General features: G+C 36.6%; 2 protein-coding genes across 2 annotated transcripts in view; both read left to right on the forward strand.

Moving 5' to 3' along the window:
* The first annotated feature begins 321 nt into the window (after positions 1 to 321).
* LOC121427685 (ER membrane protein complex subunit 5-like) lies at positions 322 to 10743 on the forward strand. Its single transcript, XM_041624206.1, has 4 exons — positions 322 to 472; positions 5887 to 5939; positions 8370 to 8473; positions 9371 to 10743. The coding sequence occupies exons 1-4, from the start codon at positions 397 to 399 to the stop codon at positions 9462 to 9464; spliced, it is 327 nt and encodes a 108-aa protein (XP_041480140.1). The 5' UTR covers positions 322 to 396; the 3' UTR covers positions 9465 to 10743.
* A 5405-nt stretch (positions 10744 to 16148) lies between these two features.
* Positions 16149 to 19047, forward strand: part of LOC121428121 (mesenchyme-specific cell surface glycoprotein-like) — a 19480-nt gene continuing 16581 nt past the window's right edge. Inside the window, exon 1 of the mRNA XM_041624712.1 lies at positions 16149 to 16230. The gene's annotated coding sequence lies outside the window, so the exon portion shown is untranslated. The remainder of the gene's footprint in view (positions 16231 to 19047) is intronic.

Below are 19047 nucleotides of genomic sequence, written 5' to 3' on the forward strand. Positions count from 1 at the left end.
AATCCAATATTTGTGCTAGATTTGACATAATATTCAGAAAATAGTATCATATTTTGCCCTTCTCTTTTTTTTCTTCTTGATCATGATTTTTTGTTTTGTACGCCACTGTTTTGGAGTCAGGGCAGTTTCTATTATATTAGGTTATGTTATTCTCTTTATTTTACTTTCTATTTATGTGAATTTTTATCATCATTTTTTTAGGGGAGGGGGGGGGGGGACTTCTCACGCCGGTGATCACTTGAGTTTAATAGTTTAGTTATTTTGTTCATGAATATTCATTATAAGGCTGATGCGATAGATCTCTATGATCTACGCGACGATGACCTAATTGAACTCTACGTCGAGAAGACTTCCGCCCTGAATCAAATTGTCCGTGTCGAAAATACATGAGCGATCATGGCTAGTTCCAGTCATTTTGTCGTTTTATTTGGCATCATTGGACTTGCTCATGCATCCTACTCAGCCGCACAACGTAAGTATTACTGTTGTAAAAAAGGTGTTATAAACTATCCTGATTGGTATGCGAACAAAGAGGATTGAAAAATTGTTTGCCAGGTCACCGCTAACCATACGCCAGGGACTGCAACTGGGACTGGGCTCAAGTGGGAGTTACGTAGGCCGCCGCTCGGCGCCTTGCCCTTGTCTTGAGGTGGTGGTGTTTTTCCATTTCGGCTCTGCCTTGGGTTTGGTTATTGCCTTGCATCACAAGTTACCTGAGCTGATGGGATTCAGAACACTTGTTCTTAAAGGTCAAGTCCACCTCAGAAAAATGTTGGTTTGAATCAATAGATAAAAATCAGACAAGGACAATGCTGAAAATTTCATCAAAATCGGATGTTCTAAAAATAAGAAAGTTAGGGGCCTAGGCACCCATGGGTTCATATCGTCTCGCGAGTGAAGGATTATCAGTCATACGCACGCGACACACCACTACACTTCGAAAATACAGTGGGCTTTTGCCCACATAAAATATTTTGTTTAAATAAACATTCCACATCCTGCTATGACACTTACCGAATCATTTAGATCCTTCCGTGACTTCTCCTTGAAGTTTCTTTCTAAAAATATGTATATTTTCTTGATCTTTAGTGAAGATTTTACGGAGATAGAAATCAGTCAGCGTTGATATCAATTTTCTCCTGAAGAGGGCGCGCGATTTATATTCATATCAAAGACACGACAAGGGAAAGAATAGGCACCTACACTATTTTACACGCATATCGACGCAAGGCATTACGCAAAGTCCATGAAGTGTCCAATCTTTTCATTGTATAGACTTTGGTACACCGTATACGTATTATTGACGTTCGTCAAAGCTTGTACTGCTGGTTTCTTTCCAGGCACGTATATTATTTTCATTTTTTTTTTATCAGTCATCTTTTTAAATTAATGCAAATGAGTGTTATCACCAATAATAATCATTAATTATGTTTTTGAAGGCATTTCATTAATTGGTGCCCATAATTAGTAAATTAATCATGAGGATTGCGCATTCAAAGAATTTAGATACAGTTATAAAATTACCGAGGAGCTGAATCAAGGTTGTGAAATTATTAGCGCCACCAACGGGCTTCCTTGTATTTCCGTGGAAGAGACAAGCGAAGTCACTTTCGAGGCCGAGGTAAGCAAAATGTGCTTTTTTTTATCGGATTATTATTTTATTATTATTTTATATTCAAAAAACTCTTGCTACTTACCGGCAAGAGCCCCGGTGCGTAGCGAGAAGGAGCTTCGGCAAATATTACTTCAGCAATGAAGCGATGTTTGCCGACTACTTCGAAATCCAGGGTCAAACACAGTCTATTGTACGAGGTTAGTACATACTAACCTCGTACAATGTGTGAGTGGGGCCTAGGCTATGACATTTCAAAGTTGTCCTTATTTTTAAAAAAATAGTTATAATTTATATGAACGAGCCAGTTACATCCAAATGAGAGAGTCGATGATGTCACTCACTCACTATTTCTTTTGTTTTTATTGTTTGAATTATACAATATTTCAATTTTTACGAATTTGATGATTTGACCTCCTTTCCTGAAGCACGAAATGTTAAAATAATGGAATTCCACGTGTTCAGGGAGGAATGAAACTTCATTTCACATGAAAATGACGAGAAAATCAAAATATTTCATATTTCAAACAATAAAAAACAAAAGAAATAGTGAGTGACAGCATCATCGACTCTCATTTTGATGTTACTTTCTCGTTCGTATCACTTTTTTTGTGAAATGAAGCGAAACTTTAAAATGTCATAACTTTCATATTTTACATCCGATTTTGATGAAATTTTCAGTGTCATACTTGTTGAATTTTTCTCTTTTTATTCAAATCAAGTTTTTGTTGGGGTGGACTTGTCCTTTAATTATCCTTCAATGAGGAGTGAGGGCAAAAATATTGAGTGGGAGAAAAAAAAAGAAAAGTAGATCTAGACCAGTGAGTAGAGCCTAGAGGTGCACGGCCAATAATATTGGAGACTGTCTCCCATGAGAGAGATTATCTCCAATATCAAAGACTTGTATAAAGAATTTGGGTATCCAATTTCAGAGACAGTCTCCAGTTTGGGAGACCAATTTTCTTTGTTTACATTTGCTTGAAAAGGATTACCTTGGCGGCAGATAAAAATGTGATAAGCAGATTCCTCATGAAATATTACCCCTTATCACCGTATACTTTGAAAATTCACCATCTACTTTTGTTTTCATAAGGATTATTGTTGTCATCCACACACGAAACAAATGGGCTTCTGACCTCAGTGGGACAAAAGTTTGGATGGAAAAAAATGCTTTTGTTGGTGTTGTTTCTTTTGTCCTTTTGCAAAGCAGGTCTCCCATATTGGCCGTGCGCCTCTACTGTAGACTCTAGTAGGGTAGCGTGTAACCCAGGGAACTCCCGCCCGCTACTCGGGAGGGAGCCCAGGACCTTACGTGTATGACCATACTCACCTGACTAGAGTGAAGTATGGTCAAAATACTTCTCTGAATAAATAGTTAAAACAGAAATCAAGCACTTACCACAATTATATGGATGAAGGTCTAATGAGTGGCAGTTTCCTGACATCTGTTTCTGTTTGTTTGTTTCTGTTTGTGGTAACTCCCGTAGGAACTCGGCAGGACAGCATTTTTTGCTGGTAAACGCCAAGCTGGTATATAACCAATTACCTTGGAAACATTTTACATCTAGGTTAATCAGTCATAGTGGCTGACGTAATAGACGACAGATATCACTCTTGGGCCTTTTTATCAAAGTGGAGACAATGGCAGAGTTGGGATTCGAACTCACAACCTTGCGATTATGAGTCCAATGCTCTATCCACTGGACCACACGACCCCTATAAAACGAAAAAAACGAAAAGTTCTCTTTACCCCAGTCTCGATCGGCCATTTTGTTACGATTCATAACAAACATGGCCGATCGAGACAGGGGTAGGAGAGAACTTTTCGTTTTTTTGAGGTTCCAGTTTGTGCCCATAACCTTGTTCATTGAATGAGTGCCCAGATGTCTGGGTTAGCATTATGCGTGAGACTCAAGCATTTTGGACTCTTGTTCATCCCCATATAGCCTATCCCCCATATACATTGTACACCATGTCTGTGATCTCACTCAGATTCACAGAAAATCTCACGAATAGCTGGCCTTTGAACTTGGCATCTCTGAACGTGCCCGGTATTCGGTCACTTAAGTTAATTAGGAAATCGCCGGTAAAATAATAGAGGGCCTAGGCCTATATCATCTAGAAATATTAATTGGGGTCATGCACACGACGCAGGCTGCTGCATAACTTATAAAGATGCCACCCCCAAAATTGAAGTGTTAAATAATTTAACTGGAATAAGCTCTGAAACACTAATAAAATGACACCAAGATCAAGAAAATGGAACCAGGGGTTGCCAAAATACGGCCAATTCATATTTTTAAAAAGGCAGATTTCCTGCTGAAATTTGGAAAAGTGGCCTAGATCTAAATGGCAAAAATGTGTTTTTTGCCATTTTAAAACTTCATGAAGCATAGATCTAGAGGTTGCTTTCCTTGGGGCACCTAACATGTCAACCACAAACAAGTACCCAAAAAATTGGGTCCGAGCTACTTTTCGTTTTCATATTAACAGAGTTCAAAATATGGGGAAAACACAAACTTTCACCTGGCTTTAGGACCCAGAGGAAATTGGCAAAAAATGAACCGTTTTGTGAAAAACAAGCCAAATTCAAATGTCATAAGTTCTTTTTTCACATCCGATTTTGATGAAATTTTCAGCTTTATGCTTGTTTAATTTTTCTCTTTTGATTCAAATCAACATTTCTCTGGGGTGGACTTGACCTTAAGTTTAAGTTTGATGCAGCAGTGGCCTGAGCTAACTTCATGGCAGTAACTTATTAGTGTAATGATACAGTAGAGTTGAGTGGAAATGCAGCTAAACTAATACTAAAAGTCAGTAGCACTCTCTTTCTGTTCACCATAATATACAACAAAATGAGAAGGTGGAGAATGAAATACATTGAAATGTCTTCAGTTCTTTGCGCGCTGATGTTGCAATCTTGCACATTTGTACAATTAAATTCAACAATCATAATAATTGGTTTTCTCCCCTAACTTCATATAAGATAAGCTGATAAAATGCAATAGTTATTGAATAACATCTATATAATGATAATAAGTATCAATTGCGCAATATGTAAATCTTGAATTAAAGAAAATAATATGGAAACGATTGTCATTATTATCACTCCAAAATTAATTCAGCATGGAAAGAGTTAAATCAAAATCCGTTGAAAACTTGAAATCACAGAGCCAACATCACACTTGAAGGTTGGGTGGACCTAGGCAAGAGGTTACAGTGAGAACATACACACCAAACAAAATCTCAAACTAAACTGAACTCTTGCCTCGGCCACGCTACCAGCAAAGCCACGTGTGTTACAAATCCCATGTGTTTTATATCTATAGAGAGATAGATGTGCCAATCAGAGATGGAAAATGCGAACATTAAACATCCTGCTTCAAGACCCCAACCAATATTATTTTCTAGGTTCATTCCCAATCCACGCCCAATGCGTGATTTATCGAGCTCATAATGGGCGGAGCTTTTGACCCCAAACGAATGTTGGTTCGGTATGTACCCTTACACATGTCATGAATTCTTGAATGAAATAGTACCAAATTTCGTAAATAACATTTATTGTAGTGCAAATTACTTTGCTACAAAGGGCTCATACTGGTGGTTGTAAGTGCAAATTATTTTAGTTTCCGCATGGATCTCTCCCATTCAATCATAAACCCTGACTGAGCAATCTTCAACTCAAATATTTTTTTGTTTTAAATGATATTTTATTTCTTCCTCTTAATATGATTTTACATTTCCAAATATCACGAAACAAGTTATTCACAAACTAAGTATCTCATAAAAAAACACACAAATAATAGCATATAAATTCATATCAAAATTATCTCAAATCAATATAACTGTACAATTTCTTCAAAACATGAAGTTTTAACCCCCCAAGAAAATATATATATTTGTTTTAATGTGAAACTCATAACCTTTTCCCTCCAAAAAGTACATAATATGGAATAAAATTACCTCAATATTTATACCATGTTAATATCAAAATTATGTCAAATCAAATAAACTACTTTTTCATGAAACTGTAAGAGGAAGGTTACATATATTTCACTCAAATATCCACAGGGACTTAACTGTAATAGCGCCCTCTTTGCATAATTTAATCTTTTCCAGCATTTCCTTCTATTTAAATAACAATTAAAAAAATGTGATTTGCTACATTATGGAGGAGAACTAAAGTGTATGAAAATGCAGAGAAAAAAGAAATTGTTTGTAGTACCAACATATTATTCTTATCTTATAATATTTCTTATTTTTCATTCACTCAGATCGATCGTATCTAAGATTAACAGAGCAAGAATTTACCAGGTTACCAACTGATGTAAGTATGATATACATTATGGAGTAGTCATGTAAAGGGAAAGTTTACCCTGAACACATTTCAATAACATGTTTTTTAATTAACCTGATTGGTCATCTCTTCTCACTAATGCCCCTTTTGTCTCCTTGTTCCAGTGTTGCTGTTGAATGTCTGTGGTCTATATTATGGTTGTTCTACCTTATATGTTTGTCATTTTGCCTCCGAAGAAGATTCTGCGAGGATCGAAAGCTTAGGCCCCTTTTGACTCTCTCGTTTTTAAATTAAAGCAGAAAATATATAAAAATCATTGGTTGAATAAATTTTTACGAAAATCCATCAAAGAATCAGAGATTTATTTTATCTTTCAGCTTTGAAAGAAATATGAAAGCAGTTGCCTTATAAGGCATGTAATATAGATTCCTTGCATTCTCATTTATTTAATTTCTTTACTGAAAATGTTTTACTAATACTTTTACAAACATGTACACAAGCGGGTCTCAAATTATGTGTCTGAAGATATGATGATTGAACAAGTGCAATCATTAGTACAATGCATTTTCATTTTTCTGTGAAAATGGTATATATGAAATTTCTAACACATGACACATGAGGGAGCTATTCACATGTGATGCCACAAATGTCACAATTTGAAAACTTAAAAAATCCTTAAATTGATGGATTTTCACCAAATCTTCACCAATATGATTCTTTTGTTTTTCTGCTTTCATTTAATCCAACTTTTTTTCCTCAGGGTGATCTTCCACATTTATAATAAACTTTCATGGGAAAGCTCACCCTTATGTTAGTTGTATTACTCTTAGAATTAGTACAATCAGAAAAATATGAAAGAATTTAAGAAATATATTAGTGAAGGGTTGGCCTCTATCGCAATCCTTGGCTTTTAAGGGTTACCCATGTGGTCTGTACATTAAACAGTGATCATGTGCATCAGAATTTAAACATAACTCTATGTGACACTTAACTGTTTATGTAACACCTCCAGGGCCCTTCTTACAAAGAGTTACGATTGATCCAATCAATCGTAACTATGGAAATCCATCAGATTCATAATTTTTTCGACAGGAAATTTGCACAATGTCCTTTGTAAACAAAGGAGATCACACCAAATTGTCAAGAAATCAATGAATTTATGGATATACATTCATATCTAGATTTTTTTGTTGAACAACCATGCATTTTATAATGTTGACTTTGCTGGCTTTTCATAGATTGATCCGATCAATCGCAACTCTTTGTAAGACGGGCCCAGGTTTTGCATTGCTGTGCTAAACACATATGCCACTAAGTTAAAGGGGAATGAAACCTTTGGAACAAATAGGCTTGTGCAGAAACAGAAAAATCAAAGAATAAGAATAAAGAAAGTTTGAGAAAAATCGGACAAATAATGAAAAAGTTATGAGCATTTGAATATTGCAATCACTAATGCTATGGAGATCCTCCCATTGGCAATGCGACAAGGATGTGTGATGTCACTGATGAACAACTTTCCCTTTGGTGGACTATAAAATACTCTCAAAATGTCTCTTTTTGCTTTTTCTTATGATGATACAAACTCTTTATCCATTATGTATTCTTAAAAAATATGTATTACATGCCCTCATGTAGAAAGAACACATTATCTATGGATAGATGTGATAAAAAAGGCAATTCAAGTGAAATATATACTAAAGTAATGGGGAGAGTTGTTCATCAGTGACATCACACATCTTTGTCGCATTGCCAATTTGCTATCTCCATAGCAATAGTGATCGCAATATTCAAATGCTCATAACTTTCTCATTATTTGTCAGATTTTTCTCAAACTTTTGTTGATCTGTTTCTTTGATTTTTCTGTTTTCACACAAGCTATCTTGTTACAATGGTTACATTCTCCTTTAAGGGAAATGCTATTTTCTGTTATGTGCGCTTCAATCATTTTATTACTGGTGGTCACCTTCAGTGGTACAAGAGAGTCTGTATAAGTCGTCCTTTCGTGAGACAAATTATCACTCAAGTCAACGCACTTTTACAGACCAGTAGGGTGTTTCACAAAGATTATGACTTATAGTTGCACTTTAAATGCCGACGTGCACATGATATGCAACGCGCAATCTTATTGATGGAAACACGGTAATGCGCATCCCGTGCGCATGATCTGACCAATGAGGTGATGTCTCCTATACAATATGCTACTAGGCATTTAAGTGCGACTCTAGTTCGTACTTAAATCTTTGTGAAACACCCCCAGAATATACAAAATAGTAGGCCTGCAGATGTCAATGGTTTTAAGTGATTGATTTAATGGAGAATTTACTGTTCATGTAGTCAGATTTTTGTCTAAATCGTACAGATTTTTATGGTTCCAAGAGAATGTTTTTCAAAAATCGCAGAATCTGCTATACATGTATAACATATTTCTAAAAAATGTAACTATTTCTCTTTTCCTTGCAGATCTTTGTTCAGTGTGTAGTCAGTTTACTAGTGACGTGTTACGGGGTGATAAACATAGCAGGAAAGTTCAGGGAGATACGAGCCACGGTGGAATTAGAATCAAGGTGAGAAAGAAATAACCAATGTTCCTTCATGATATGGTTTACAATACAAACTGTTTGTTTCAAAGTTGGAACAATGTGGTGGGGTTAAGGGTTATGTAATGGGTCATCAATACATAACACCACCATAATCTCTGACTCATTCATTATTGGCTTGGGGCTGGTGGCTCAACTTGCCCCTGTACTCAACTTACATGTACCCCGCCTTTCCCTACAGTTATTTTTTCATATAAATGATATAGTTTAAAAGACATTTCAATTGATTTTTGATTTGTATGAAATAAAATGTAAAATTATGAATGGTATTTTAACTGGGCCTTTTCAGACCAGGGACCGTTTCATAAAGCTATTCGTAAGTTAAGAGCGACTTTACGACTGATTGGTGATCCTTTCTTACGCACTAAACCATCGCCAATGAATATGCCATTTACCATAAGAAAGGATCACCAGTCGTTCTTAAAGTCACTCTTAACTTATGAACAGCATTTCCAATATTACTGTTTAAAAAAAAATCGAACCTTATTTCGTTTTCGGATTTGAGCCTTCGGATTAACGAAACCTTTTACGTTTTTGGATTAACGAACATCGAGGTATAGGCAATTTACGTGTTTCGGAATTACGAACCTTCGGAATAAAGAACCTTTGGAATTACGAAGTGTAACCATATTGGCTTAATACGGTTTGGTGAGTTGTTGGTCAGTCAGTCCATTGCAAACGATTTGATGATCGAAATGAATGAATGATGATGATACTGGTGATGATGGCGGTGGAGGTGGTGGTGGTGGTGATGATGATGATAGCAGTAAAGATGTGATAAAGTTATGACAATGATGATGACTCCAGTGAGATGATTAGAACAAGATGGTAATGTCATCTATTTTTGTCTCTTATCTTCCACAGATCGATGGATACGTTGTGCAACAGACCATCATTCTACTGCTTTTCTCATAGAGGTCAGGTCTTACACCAAGCAGAAGAAAACCAACATGGCTGATCAGTCATGACCTTTGAACTTTGATAGCACTCTAACCTGATTGGTCAATACCATCCTATCAATGGCCTACTATAGTCGTGAGAGATCATGTGACTGGAACAAAAGTTGCTCTGATAATTAATAATAATAATTACGTTTGTATGTTTGTACTGGGAACAAGCATTGCCATTCTCGTGCATAACCTGATCAGTTGCTTGATACATCTTAGCTGGCAAATTTCTTTAGGGTTTATTTTCAACTGGTCTCATGCCAATTCATCCAATTACCAACTCGCCTACTATCATTTGGTCTACCATCAGTTCATCCACTGTCCACATGGTCTAGTAGCCATTTCGTCAATTCATCATTTCTTCAGATATTCAGTTAGTCCATAAGCTTGGACCAAGTGTTAATTGGGGGATATGAATGAAAAGAAAATGGATATTAGACCAACTGGTCATGAGATGAAATAGTCATAGACGAACTGGTGATTAGACAAAGTGATGATTGGACCAAATTGTTTTTGGACCAAACGGTTGTTAGATGGATTGTTGATGGACGGAATGGCATTAGATTAAATGAAGTTTGACCATGTGCCATGTGGATGAGTTGGCAGTAGATCAATTGGCAATTTCCCATTTCTATTTACATACGGGCAATCCATAAATATGTATATCCTACCCTCTATAGTTAGGACCTTCTTAAAATTATTTGTCTCTGTTTTTTTTTTTAAGTTCTGCTTATTATGCTTTCAAATGATTTTGACTTGGGCAGTTTACAAAGTGAAGTAAAAAATGGAGGAAAATGGCGATTGGTTTCTGTTTCTACAAAAAAGGTAGATTTATAAAAAAAAATGAGATTGCCCATTTATGACTATTGAGGGGGTGTAGTCTTTGATGAAATGAAAGCTATTATACCACCATTCTCACAGGTCCGTATTCTCAAGAGGTTTCAGTTGTACCATGGTACAAAACCATGGAATATGCATATTATTATGCTATTTCATTGCGCACATTAATACATATCCATTTATAAATGCACATATTTGGCAAAGGGCACTACAGTCATGCTTGAATGAATTGGGATAATACATGACATCTGCATATTTCCATGGTTTTGTACTATTGTACAATTGAAACCTCTTTTGAGAAAACGGGCCACAGACTTTGGGCTCACTTTGTCATGAAATCATTTCCTATTTGGCAAGGACTTAGGCCGTGTTTATGCTTCCATTTTTCAGGCCAGAATCAGCGTTTCCAAACGTGGTTAGTCGAAAACACGGTTGCGTCCATGCTTACTTTCATTTAAACGCTGTTTCAAAACGCCGATCGTAAACTCACAAAAAGGTGCGTTTGTAAACGTCGTTTGACCAGAATCAGGCTTTCTGGAGAAGCATAAACAGAACCACGATCGTAAACGTGTTTAAATGACGTCATTCGGTACATGCTTCCGGTGAGATGAAAATCCGCGGGCAAATACAGTCGTATTGCTCCATGTTATCTCTACGTAATAACAACAATCGGAGAAAAAACTTTCGAAAAAAGGCGCGCCCAATTTGACCTCGCTTTACGATGCGAAGCCAGCTGGAGACCATGATTTGCTCTGAAAAGTGAAGCATAAACAGCACTCCCAGAACTACGTTTACGATCGGCGTTTTGAATCAACGTTTGAAATCGCTGATTCTGTCCTCGCAATGGAAGCATAAACACACCCTTAATGTGATAAGGCAAGACTCCACACTAACTATTTTTCATGTTGGCATGATCAATCCAACAAAATCATCAATTTCATATTTTTGATGGCCCGCGAAGCAAATTTGGTGGCTCAAAAACAATAGAAAACATTACAATTCATCAAAACTTTGGTAGCCAAACAGGGCCACCAAGTGTTGACTTTTACAGAACTCTGGTGACCCGATTATGGTTGCCCCGGGACACTGCTAATGTCAATTTGCCCTTCGATTTTGTCGGATAAACCTGCTGCTTCTTTCTCTTGCCAGTCTTGCTACTGAGTAGTTAACACCGTTGAATTAGAAAAATAGGAAGAGCAAGTACAATATGGCAGCATCACCCAAGCTTGATATTGTTCAAAAAGTTACAGTACATACAATATAATTTTGCCATTTGAAATTTTGATTGTCAAATCTTGTGTAATAAATGTGACAAATAATTTTTGTGAGTACAATTTATGAAAATAGATTTCATTTCTTTGTGTTAATAACTGATTTTTATTGTACATTTCAATTGGCATTAGTCTACTGTTGATTGTTTGAGCTAAAAATAACTTTTATTAAATTACAAAATGCCATCCAAAATACTAGACTACATGGTAGCTGCCGTCCTCATCTGGAAACCAGAGGGGGAGAAATAAAAAGAAATAAACGAAAGAAAGAAAGAAAGAATAAAAGGAAGCAAGGAAGGAAGGAAGAAAGAGAGAGAGAGAAATAAAGAAAGAAAAAAAAGAAAGGAAGAAAGAAAGAAGGGGAGAGAGAGAAAGAGAAAAAATGAAAGAAAAGAAAAAAAAGCGAAGCATGAAATAAAGCGACAAAAGAAGAAAGAAAAAATCAAAAGTAAACCCCTTGCGATCTATTCAAAGTGTCCCTTCATAACGTTTTTCTTTTATGCCCTTTTTCGAAAAAAAATCGTCTACAGAAATCGTGGTATCTTTTGAGATACGGAAGAGGTATATTTTTGGTTTGAAGGATCGGGAAGAGGTAGAGATTAAATCACTCCAAAAATCTGATGGAGGATGACCCCCCTCGCCAGCTGGTCAAAGTGCCCTTTTAAAATGGTCCCCTAGTACATCTTAGACCATTGCTTCCACTACTGGTTTTCAGCACTAGGTCATTTGATAGCTGGGGGGGGGGTGGGTAAGACTACCCAAAGATGATTCTTAAAGCCTATCTCTAATACGTTGGAGGATAATACATGTAGCACCACAAGGAAATGGGGGAGGGGGGGTGCTTCACCCCAGCACCCCGCTTCCCAGGGCCATAATTAGGAAGTAAGATTATCTGAAGTATTTGCAAATAGAAAAACGTGTTTTGAAAATAAATTTTCTTTTCATCTTATTTTATCTTTATGCTTTTCAACTAACATATATTTCTTATCTTTCATTTCATTTATTTCCATATCATCTATACTTTTCTTCCATTTCTAATTTGTCTGTGATTAATTTCCTCCTTTCTTTAATCAATTCTTTTCTTATTTTTGATAGTCAAATTTTCTGCAAATGTTAATCCTTCGTTTATGATGATTAATTAACCTTTGAAACCACACACGTGCCACGATTTCGATGCCATCGTCACCGCCAGCCACCACCCCCCCCCCCCCACTGCCACTGAGGCATCGATCGGTTCTCGCTACCACCCCCTTTACCACAAATCCCATCGATGACTTGATGTCTGTGCTGTCATCTCGAAACTAGATCCAGACGTCATTTTGAATTGTCTGAATAAACACTATCATTCATAACCCTTTATCCTTTTGGCCATGACATTTATTGAAAAACGAACGAACTTTTCCACTAAAAAGCTAAATATATAATTTGGAAAGAAAGAAGAAATCGTGTTGCATTAAAAGTTAGGATTTTAAACGCTGTTTACAATTCTGGCAAACCCTACCCCAAAACGCTAGGGATCCTCCCAGACACTGGCGGACAGAGGGGGGGGGGGGGGGGGGGGGGTGACAGAAAAGAAAAGGGTGAAATATTATACCATCTTATAAACATTATATCAAATTCTATCCAATGAGATTTTTTTTTAATAAAAGGTAAAAACTTGCTATTTCGCATCTTTTTAGAACCTCAATCGGGCATATCAGACTTCCTCATTTAAAAATTCGGGGTCATATGTATGCTACTACTATCAGAAATGCACACATACCATCCAACCCATTCAAAATGAACCCCATCGTTATCTATTCGCATCAGTGGGGGAATGAGCCCAAAATTGGGCTTTATCATATCTCGTAAAATAAAAATAAAAAAATGCTAGCGAGCGAAGCGAGTGAGCAAAAATTATCGGCATTTTTATTACAAATATCCGATTTTGTGGTAGATTTTGACTGATAGTATTAAAAAATGATGTCATATCACCCTTCCCTCTTTCCCTTTCTTTCCTTTTCTCTTTTTTTCCTTGGTCGTGATTTTTTTTTGGGGGGGGGAGTGGACAAGAGCCCCCCATCTGTAACCGATTCGCATAGACTATGAGAGCCTCTCACTCCGCCCCCTCACAAATGCACTCCTGTGCCTGGCATGTAATAACAATATTTTATTGTTCATTGCACTTTTCACATTTTGATGAGCTGTTTCAATTATATGATCAATAATCAACTTTTACTGAAAGGATGTGGAAACTATCAAATTATTTTTAGAGGTCAATTATCTGAATATAATTATCGCCATGTCATAGAGGTGTGACTGAATTAAGTTTATTGATTCAATTGTTTCTGTTGATAAAGTAACAATAAGGTCAATGTTTTCTCTCAGTGATAGATTTATTATCGGCTTATTTCCAATTCGTCTAATGCCAATTCGTCTAATTTCCAACTCGTCTACTATCATTTGGTCTACTTTCAGTTCATCCACTCACCACATGGTCTACTTTCATTTAGTCTAATGCCATTCCGTCTAATAACCAGTTGGTCTGATGGCTATTTAGTCCATATACCATTTGGTCTGATTCGACTAAGTGTTAAATTGTGCAAAATGAATGAAATGGATATCAGACCAACTGGTTATGAGACGGAATGGTCGTAAACGAGTTGGCGATTAGACGAAGTGGTGATTGGACCAAGTGGTAAATGGACCAAATGGTTGTTAGACGAAGTGTTGATGAATGGAATGGCATCAGACTAAATGAAATTTAGATCATGTGGTGAGTGGACGAGTTGGCAGTAGACGAATTGAAAATTTACCTTATTATGTATATCAATTGATAAATTCTCGTCACCATTATTCAGAGGAACGCTTCCAGCCATATCACCATGGCAGAGTAGTTAGTAAAATCAATAAACAAAGTAATACAAATGTCAAATAATATAACAAATAAAAAGAAACAATCTAAAATAAACGTGAAAGTTGTGCCTCATCATACATTTTTTCAGCCAAAGAAAATCATCCAAATCAATTTAGAACTGATTCGTTTATTAAGCCAGTACTAACGATCAAATTTTCGAAACAATTAGAAGTGCTACCCCAGCATGTCAAGGATTAATGATAATAATGATGATGATGACGATGATAATAACAATAATAATAATAACAACAACAACAGTAATACTACTACTAATAATGATAATGATGATGATAAAAATGATGATGACGATAATAATAATAATAATAATAATAATAACACTACTACTACTACTACTACTACTACTAAAAATAATGATAGTGATAATAATAATAATATAAACATAGTAATAACAGGAACAAAAAAAAATATATCTTATATAGGGCAAAATCTACCCTATACATGTAGAGTGATCAAGGCAAAATGAAAGAGAGAAGACGAACAAGTAAAAATGAAGTCCAGGAAGTAATAAGAGACAAGGCTCAACTTGGACAAGTAATAAAACGAATTATAAGATATGGCCTTGTCTTCAGGTAAAATGTAAAGGGCCCTAGGAACCATTTTTTTACTAGGGGTGCTGATGTAAATTTGACAAGCAAAAAAAGGGGGGCACTAGCGTACCTACGGGGGGGGGGGAGGGGGCAGACTGCCCCCCTGACGAGTCACAACCCATGCAAGGGCCCTATCCCTGCGCCCCCCCCCCCCGACGAGAAGTTGAAGACCCCCTTTTTTTTGTTTTTGCTTGTCAATTTTTTTTCTGGCATGAAATCCTATTTGTGGTTGAAGACCTTGGGGTTTTTTGGCTTATTTTTTGCGGACGATTTTGCCCCCCCCCGTGGAAAATCCTACGTACGCTACTACTGGGGGGGGGGGTTCACTACAAAATGATCATTTTGTCCCGAGAACTTTGGCAAGCAAAGCAATGAAGAAGAAAAAAAAAGGGGGGGGGTGATCACTACAAAATGAAAGTGCTTTTGGTCCAGAGAAATTTCACAAGCACCCCCCCAAAAAAAAACGGTTTCAATACAAAATATAAGTAATTTTGGTAACATCTCTACAGAATTGCAAGGGGTGATGACTATGGAGAATAATACACGCAGTATCCCCAAGAAAAATCTTGGGGGTGCTTTACTCAGAACCCCGCTTCCCAGGGCCATGATCAAGTATTAACACTAGTGCAGTCTTGTTTTTTTTTTAATAAATGACACATACTAGATATGCCGTATTAAATTTTAAGGTACACACATTTTTATTTTTCGTGGTCGTTTTTGTTTAAAGCAGTTTCATATATATATTTATATTAATTTGATATGGCTTATCTAACCTAATTCCTAAGCTTCTTCCGTTGCGAATCAATTGAATCAGTCAGATCAAAACCAGTCCCCAAAGTCACCTGCAAAACAATCACACAGTTAATTCGCCCACCTAAAATGAAATAAAATAAACCTGAAGGATCAATATCAATGAAACTATATATGAAAGTCATATACTCTCTATATATTTTGATCGCACAATAATGAAGACTGCATGGAGCCAATGGAAAGACCAGATTTCTCGCAGAGGGAAATTGCTTAATACCGATTGTTTCGATGGATGCGTAAGCTTCCGGTGTTATAAGAGATAAATGGTATCAACAAGTATTATTCTGGCAAATCTGGTTCGAGCGGGAGAAAGTGTCGGAACTTCCAAAAGTCAGTGCGGAATACATTCAAGGTAGGCATTTTGATTATTTCATTTGCAGAGAAGCTTTGAAGGAATTCATTGTCATTGTCATCAAGATATGGTATCAGAGAGTTTTAGATGCCGTTGCCTCGGACACATGCACATGCAGAAATCTACAACAAACATACAAATACGACACAAAGGCCTCATGATCCTTATTAGTACATATCAGAAATAATAATAATAATGATAATAATCGCATTTATATAGCACTTTACACATCGGAACGACGTCTCTAAGTGCTTTACAGATATATTATTACCCCGATGATCGGATCCTTGCATGCCCACAAACAATGTATGCAACTTCTCCACTCCCTGGGGAGCATTCCAACAAGAGTTCCAAGACTCAATTGCTAGGCATACTATATAGGCTTTCACATCCTATCGGGTACCCATTTAACACCTGGGTGGAGAGTGGCAAAGTGTGGATTGACGCCTTGCCAGAGGACGCTAGACCATGGGATTCGAACACATGACCCCCTGATTACAAGGCGAGAGTCAGAACCGCTTCGCCACGGCGCTTCCACCGGGGAGTACTTCATGAAAGAACTTTTCTGGTGTTTTATCCGACAAGTTTAGTTGCATCCGACAGCTACCATAGTAAAACTGCTTCCTAGCCAATATGAAAATCAATGGAAGTGGGGCCCGTTGCAGAAACAGTTGCGTTTAAACGCAAGTCAAATAATCAATAGCAACTCTTAAACGCGCGCTGTTGATTGGTTGAAAATCAAGTTGCGCATGATTTTTATAGAGTTGCGATTGATTGCAACTCTTTCTGCAACGGGCCCCAGACAACATGTCGGACACAAATGTTGATAAAACGATCCCTGAAGGTGCAAATAGTAACTAATATTGCATTGATCCCAGTCGCAATTAGAGTCTGTTTCTGTTTTTGGTCATTCCCGTGGGAACTCGGCAGGACAGCATCTTGCTGGTAAACGACAAACTGGTATATAACCAATTACCTATGAAACATTTTACGTCTATAGGTTAATCAGTCACAGTGGCTGACGTGATAGACGACAGATATCACTCTCGGCCTTTTTCTCAATGTGGAGACAATGGCAGGGTTGGGATTCGAACTCACAACCTTGCGATTATGAGTCCAATGCTCTATCCACTGGACCACACGACCCGTGATTAGTGTCAAATTAGTGTCGAATACGGCCTAAACTGGGTAGCACTATAAACAATAGGGTGGGTCTTCCACTGGGTCCTGAGTGACTACCACAAAATGTAACACACATGCATTAAGTATTAACACACCCTTACTAAATTGATGTTAAGAGCATTGCAACAACGTGTCAAATGCAATCATGCCCGTATTTGCTGAATTAATCAAGACCATTTCAAATTCATTGAATTATTTCTTAAGTGAATTGGCGGTGGAAGCTGTGCCCACCAAATTATCTAACCTATTCCATTCGAATTGGACCTAAAACAGTAATTTTGGAATTTATTTACTTATTTATTTATCTATATATTTCAAATATTTAAAAGAAGGGTATAGCCCAATCGCCAACAAGCTGGTTTTCGTTGGGGCCCTTCGTAAACAAACACAAATATAAAACACGTTGACACATTCAAATATAAACAAATAATAGAGCATAAATGCTAATATTGAAAAATTAAATAATGAATAATCATAATTAACTATGGAAAATAACAGAAGAAATAAAACATGATAATATACAAATGTTACCTAAAAGTAAACGAAAAATATATACACATGAAAAAGATATGTACAAAATGAGGAGAAAGAATAATTACCGTTAGTCCCTATTACATATCGTATGCTTTTTCCCATTTTGCCATTTTCCGTTTAAACTGTTTAATGTCTTCTATGAATCGGAGGTGTTCGGATAATTTATTCCAATGCAATGGGCCTGTGACAAAAAATGATTTCTGGTAAAAGGTTGCATGAGCATATGGCACCCTGATTATCATCTTATTTATACTCATAGTTGTTCGAGAGGATTATCACTAAGCACATGAGGAGCAGCTTCGTGCAAACATTTATGAACCATTAAAGGACAAGTCCACCCCAACAAAAACTTGATTTGAATAAAAAGAGAAAAATTCAAAAAACATAACACTGAAAATTTCATCAAAATCGGATGTAAAATAAGAAAGTTATGGCATTTTAAAGTTTCGCTTACTTTCAACAAAATAGTTATATGAACAAGCCAGTTACATCCAAATGAGAGAGTTGATGACATCACTCACTCACTATTTCTTTTGTAATTTATTATACGAAATATGAAATATTTTTATTTTCTCGTCATTGTCATGTGAAATGAAGTTTCATTCCTCCCTGAACACATGGAATTCCATTATTTTAACATTTTGTGCTTCAGGCAAGGAGGTCCTAATCGTCAAATTCGTAAAGATTGAAATATTGTTTAATTCAAACAATAAAAAACAAAAGAAATAGCGAGTGAGTGACATCATCAACTCTCTCATTTGGATATAACTGGCTCGTTCATATAACTATTTTGTTGAAAATAAGCGAAACTTTGAAATGTCATAACTTTCTTATTTTACATCCGATTTTGATGAAAATTTCAGCATTGTGCTTGTCTGATTTTTCTCTATTGATTCAAATCAACATTTCTCTGGGGTGGACTTGATTAAGCAAGATGCTCTAACAAAGATGTTGCGTATTTTTGGCCAAGGTAATATTTTTAAAAATTTGTTCAGATGGAGTTTCCCAAGAGAAATTAGACACCATGTATGCTGCCTTCTTATGTAATCTCTCTAACTTACTGTGATTAATTTCAGATCTTCCCGACCAGATGGTACAGCA

Source organism: Lytechinus variegatus, chromosome 14, assembly GCF_018143015.1.
Source record: "Lytechinus variegatus isolate NC3 chromosome 14, Lvar_3.0, whole genome shotgun sequence".
Taxonomy (NCBI): domain Eukaryota; kingdom Metazoa; phylum Echinodermata; class Echinoidea; order Temnopleuroida; family Toxopneustidae; genus Lytechinus; species Lytechinus variegatus.

What these genes read in the sequence shown, in the direction of transcription:
- LOC121427685 (XM_041624206.1), top strand. Translation starts at nt 397, where the DNA reads ATGGCTAGTTCCAGTCATTTTGTCGTTTTATTTGGCATCATTGGACTT. An exon ending in TTACCAGGTTACCAACTGAT is followed by an intron (nt 5,940 to 8,369) that starts GTAAGTATGATA and finishes TTTTCCTTGCAG; the next exon opens with ATCTTTGTTCAGTGTGTAGT. An exon ending in ACGGTGGAATTAGAATCAAG is followed by an intron (nt 8,474 to 9,370) that starts GTGAGAAAGAAA and finishes TATCTTCCACAG; the next exon opens with ATCGATGGATACGTTGTGCA.